Source organism: Arabidopsis lyrata (genome assembly GCF_000004255.2).
Source record: "Arabidopsis lyrata subsp. lyrata unplaced genomic scaffold ARALYscaffold_3, whole genome shotgun sequence".
NCBI classification, from domain to species: domain Eukaryota; kingdom Viridiplantae; phylum Streptophyta; class Magnoliopsida; order Brassicales; family Brassicaceae; genus Arabidopsis; species Arabidopsis lyrata.
The window spans coordinates 7,187,456-7,191,256 of NW_003302553.1; the positions used below are offsets into that span (position 1 = coordinate 7,187,456).

General features: G+C 39.4%; 1 protein-coding gene across 3 annotated transcripts; it reads left to right on the forward strand.

Moving 5' to 3' along the window:
• Positions 1-308: 308 nt before the first annotated feature.
• Positions 309-3,306, forward strand: LOC9321239 (probable polygalacturonase). Of its 3 annotated transcripts, none has more exons than XM_021033487.1 (5): positions 309-509; positions 1,201-1,515; positions 1,811-1,931; positions 2,012-2,257; positions 2,338-3,306. In XM_021033487.1, the coding sequence occupies exons 1-5, from the start codon at positions 498-500 to the stop codon at positions 3,006-3,008; spliced, it is 1,365 nt and encodes a 454-aa protein (XP_020889146.1). In that variant the 5' UTR covers positions 309-497; the 3' UTR covers positions 3,009-3,306. The 3 variants fall into 3 exon arrangements, with proteins under 3 accessions (XP_020889146.1, XP_020889145.1, XP_002883030.1); XM_021033486.1 differs by having other exon boundaries at positions 400-516; positions 1,190-1,515; XM_002882984.2 differs by having other exon boundaries at positions 407-509; positions 1,190-1,515.
• Positions 3,307-3,801: the final 495 nt, after the last annotated feature.

A 3,801-nucleotide genomic window follows, 5' to 3' on the forward strand; every position in this document is an offset into this window, starting at 1 on the left:
AATTTTTAAAATGGGTCGGATATCCGATATACCCGAAAGCTTTTTTACCCACCCGTCATAAAAAGTGCTGCGATTATACTAGTATAGATTATTAAAAGGACAATCATACAGTCAATTAACAGATATGAAAACAAAATACAGAAAAACATAATAACAAAACAAAGTTATTCCCAAAATCATGGATTAATAGTATGAAACATATGAATTAAATTAAATTAGGATTAATGTCTCATTAATTAATTTTATTTAGGGGAAGAAGGCTAAAATAACGCTCCAAAATCTCAGTGAATGATATTGTCTGGTCCTTTATCAAACAAAATGATTAAAATTAATATTAATAGCAAATTCCAACAAACAGTAGTGTTAAACAAATAATAACATGTGTGTGTACTTGCGTCGGACTCTCTCTTCATTTCCTCTTCCTCTGGTCTTTTTTTTTTTTTTTCTTTTGTTGCGACTTTTCTCCATCTTCCTCAGGAACTTAAGTTTCTGAGTCCATGAAGATGCCAGTAAGTAGTACGTTTCTCCCTTTTTTAAATTCTCTTATTGATTCTTGTCTAATGAGTTTGGCTTAATCTTTGTCTCCAATCCCAAAGTATGAAACTTTGTACACGAATCTTTTATGGTTTATATACTTCAATTCTGTGATTCTATCACTTAAAGATAATCATATGAAATCGAGATAGCTCCTGGGGTTCTTACCTCAGTTCTGTGCTATTTGTTTGTAATTGGGACATCTCAGCCGCCACATCTAGAAATCTGTCTTAGATTCCTCTGTTTTTGTACTTACGGGTTCTGTTATATTTTCATGGATCTTCATGTCAGTGAGTTCTGATTGATGTTTTCATTATGACCTATGCTTCTGTTTGTTTTCAAAGTTCCGAGTTTATGAACTCTCTATGGCTCTTTCTGAGATTTTCCAAAGTTATCAGATTTCCCTGAATTTCTTCCATGGAAACCGAGAATGGAGGAGAGTTCATGTTTTTCATTAGATATGATTCTTATCAAACTCAATTTTCCGGGAAATTTTTTAGCTTTCCCGGACTTTCCTTTACTCCAACGTTTTTTTGTTTCCCTTCACATATGATTCTCGTTAGTCATCACATTAACATCTTCAGTTTCGATCCGGTTTTATCGATAAATTCATCAGTTCGATCTGATTTATCGAATTTAAACTGATTTTCTCAAGTTGTAATGCAGGTGGCATTGGTCTGGCTACTGGCATTCACTATTCTACTGATCAGAGGGGAAGGCAATAATGCCATCTGCAAGGAGATTTTCAAGTTAGACCCTAGACCTCATAGTGTTTCCATCCTCGAGTTTGGAGCGGTTGGAGATGGGAAGACGCTCAACACTCTTGCTTTTCAGAACGCCATTTTCTATCTCAAGTCCTTTGCGGATAAAGGCGGTGCTCAGCTTTATGTTCCACCAGGGAAATGGCTCACAGGAAGCTTCAATCTCACGAGCCATCTCACTCTCTTCTTGGAGAAAGGAGCAACAATTCTTGCATCACCGGTATGATCTCTCTAGCTAATCTTGTAAAGCTGAGTTTTGTTGCGTTTGCGATTTGGGGTACCGAAACAAAAACTAACATAAAAAAAAAAATGAACACTAGCTATGATCATGAGTACCGTTCTCTTGGAAGCAAGATTCGATGCTTGCGTTTAGCGTTTATTTTTGTTGAGCTATTAGTGTTCTTCCGGTATCTATAGCTCTTTGAGAAGTGTTTAGGCAGACAAGTTTTGTGTTTAGACCAAGTCTAAATGGTAGCACGGTAACACAGTTTCTCTTTTGTTGTCTACTGTGCTAGGATCCGTCGCATTGGGACGTTGTCAGCCCTTTACCGTCCTATGGTCGCGGAATTGAACTTCCTGGAAAGCGGTACAGAAGTTTGATCAATGGAGACAATCTAATAGACGTGGTCATCACCGGTAAATAACAATATCATACCAGCATTACCTAAAGTTTTGGCTTGATGACATTAAGACTCAAACTTCTATATTTTTGGCAGGCGAAAATGGGACATTTGACGGTCAGGGTGCGGCATGGTGGGAATGGCTTGAGACGGGGTCCTTGAACTATAGCCGACCTCATATTATCGAATTTGTCTCATCCAAGCACATCCTCATATCAAATCTAACCTTCTTAAACGCACCCTCAATCAACATTCACCCTGTTTATTGTAGTCAGATTCATATCCGCAAAGTTTTGATCGAAACATCTGTTGATTCTCCGTACGTTCTTGGAGTTGCCCCAGGTAAACCCATCTCGTCTTTCTTTTCTGTCATTCCACAATGTTACCGTTTGAAAGCTAATTTCTTTTGCCATTTTCTCCAGATTCTTCGGACAATGTTTGTATTGAGGACTCAACAATCAATGTTGGCCATGACGCGGTCTCTCTCAAGAGTGGTTGGGACCAATACGGCATACACTACGGCCGTCCAACCACCGCTGTTTATATTCGGAATCTCAGCTTAAAGTCTCCCACTGGAGCCGGAATCTCCTTCGGGAGCGAGATGTCAGGCGGAATCTCGGACGTGACCGTCGAGCGTCTTAACATACAGAGCTCACACGTAGGCGTAGCCTTCAGAACCACCAGAGGCAGAGGAGGGTACATCCGTAATATCACAATCTCCGACGTCGATCTCACCAGCGTTGACACAGCCATCGTTGCCAACGGACACACCGGATCGCATCCGGATGATAAATTCGACTGGGACGCACTCCCAGTCGTGACACACATCGTCCTACGGAATTTCACCGGAGTGGATATAGGATTGGCCGGGAATCTCACCGGGATAGGAGAATCTCCCTTCACATCGATATGCCTCACGGATATTCATTTACACACGCATTCAGATTCTTGGATATGCTCCAACGTCTCTGGTTTCTCAGACGACGTATCACCAGAGCCTTGTCAAGAACTCATGAGTTCTCCGTCGTCGTGCTTCGCCGGTGGTAGCATATACGGCGGTGATGCAGCGGCTCAGTCGTACTACATTTGGTAATTATAGTGAAATAATAAATGGGTGATGAAGAAGAAGAAAAAGAAGAAGAAGAAGAGAGTGCATGAGGTTACGATACGATTGGATTTTCAAATTTTTTTTGTCAATAAGTTCATAAAATTTGTTGTCAGAGCGAGAGGAAGAAAAAAAAAGAAAATTACGTTTTAAAGTGGTGAGTTTCAAGAACAGAGCGAGCTTTTCTATTGTTATTAATGTACAGCTTCCATTTCTTTCATTCATGGTGTAACAAATTTCATCTTCTTTGTTTCTGTGAAGAAAAAAATAAAATTGTTCGGTGATAGATACTCTGGCTTAAACATGTTCTCATGTTTTGGAAGATAGTATTAGTTCAGATGACGAAACACACAACAATGTGGGATTGGATCCGCACAACAAGGAGTGCTGTCGGAAAATAGGGACTGTGAATCAAGTATCATGGCCATTTTAAGATCCATTTTTTTTTGTTGTTGTTTGGATTTGCCCTGTTTTTGAGTTTCAACTTTCTAAATATCATTTGTTCATCAAATGTTAGGTTTTTTAGTACTAGCCGTGAACCATTGCTGGATAAGTCAAGTTACAAAAAAAAAAAGAAGGTGATTTGAGCGTTGAGAATGTGGATCTCGAACTTGTCATTGCGGTTTCCAGCTTACGAAAGATACTGAATAACCGAAACTGTGATCTATCGTCATTCAAATCGGAGTTCTGTTGCTTGGTACAGTCTGTAATCAATCCATTTTACATACAACAATGTCCCGAGTTTCTCCCACTTTCTTTCTCAAATCTTCTCTATAATAAC

Excerpts from the sequence above, each read along its gene's own strand:
- LOC9321239 (XM_021033486.1), top strand. Across the intron at positions 1,516-1,810 it reads CAACAATTCTTGCATCACCG|GATCCGTCGCATTGGGACGT; the intron begins GTATGATCTCTC and ends CTACTGTGCTAG. Across the intron at positions 2,258-2,337 it reads CGTTCTTGGAGTTGCCCCAG|ATTCTTCGGACAATGTTTGT; the intron begins GTAAACCCATCT and ends CATTTTCTCCAG.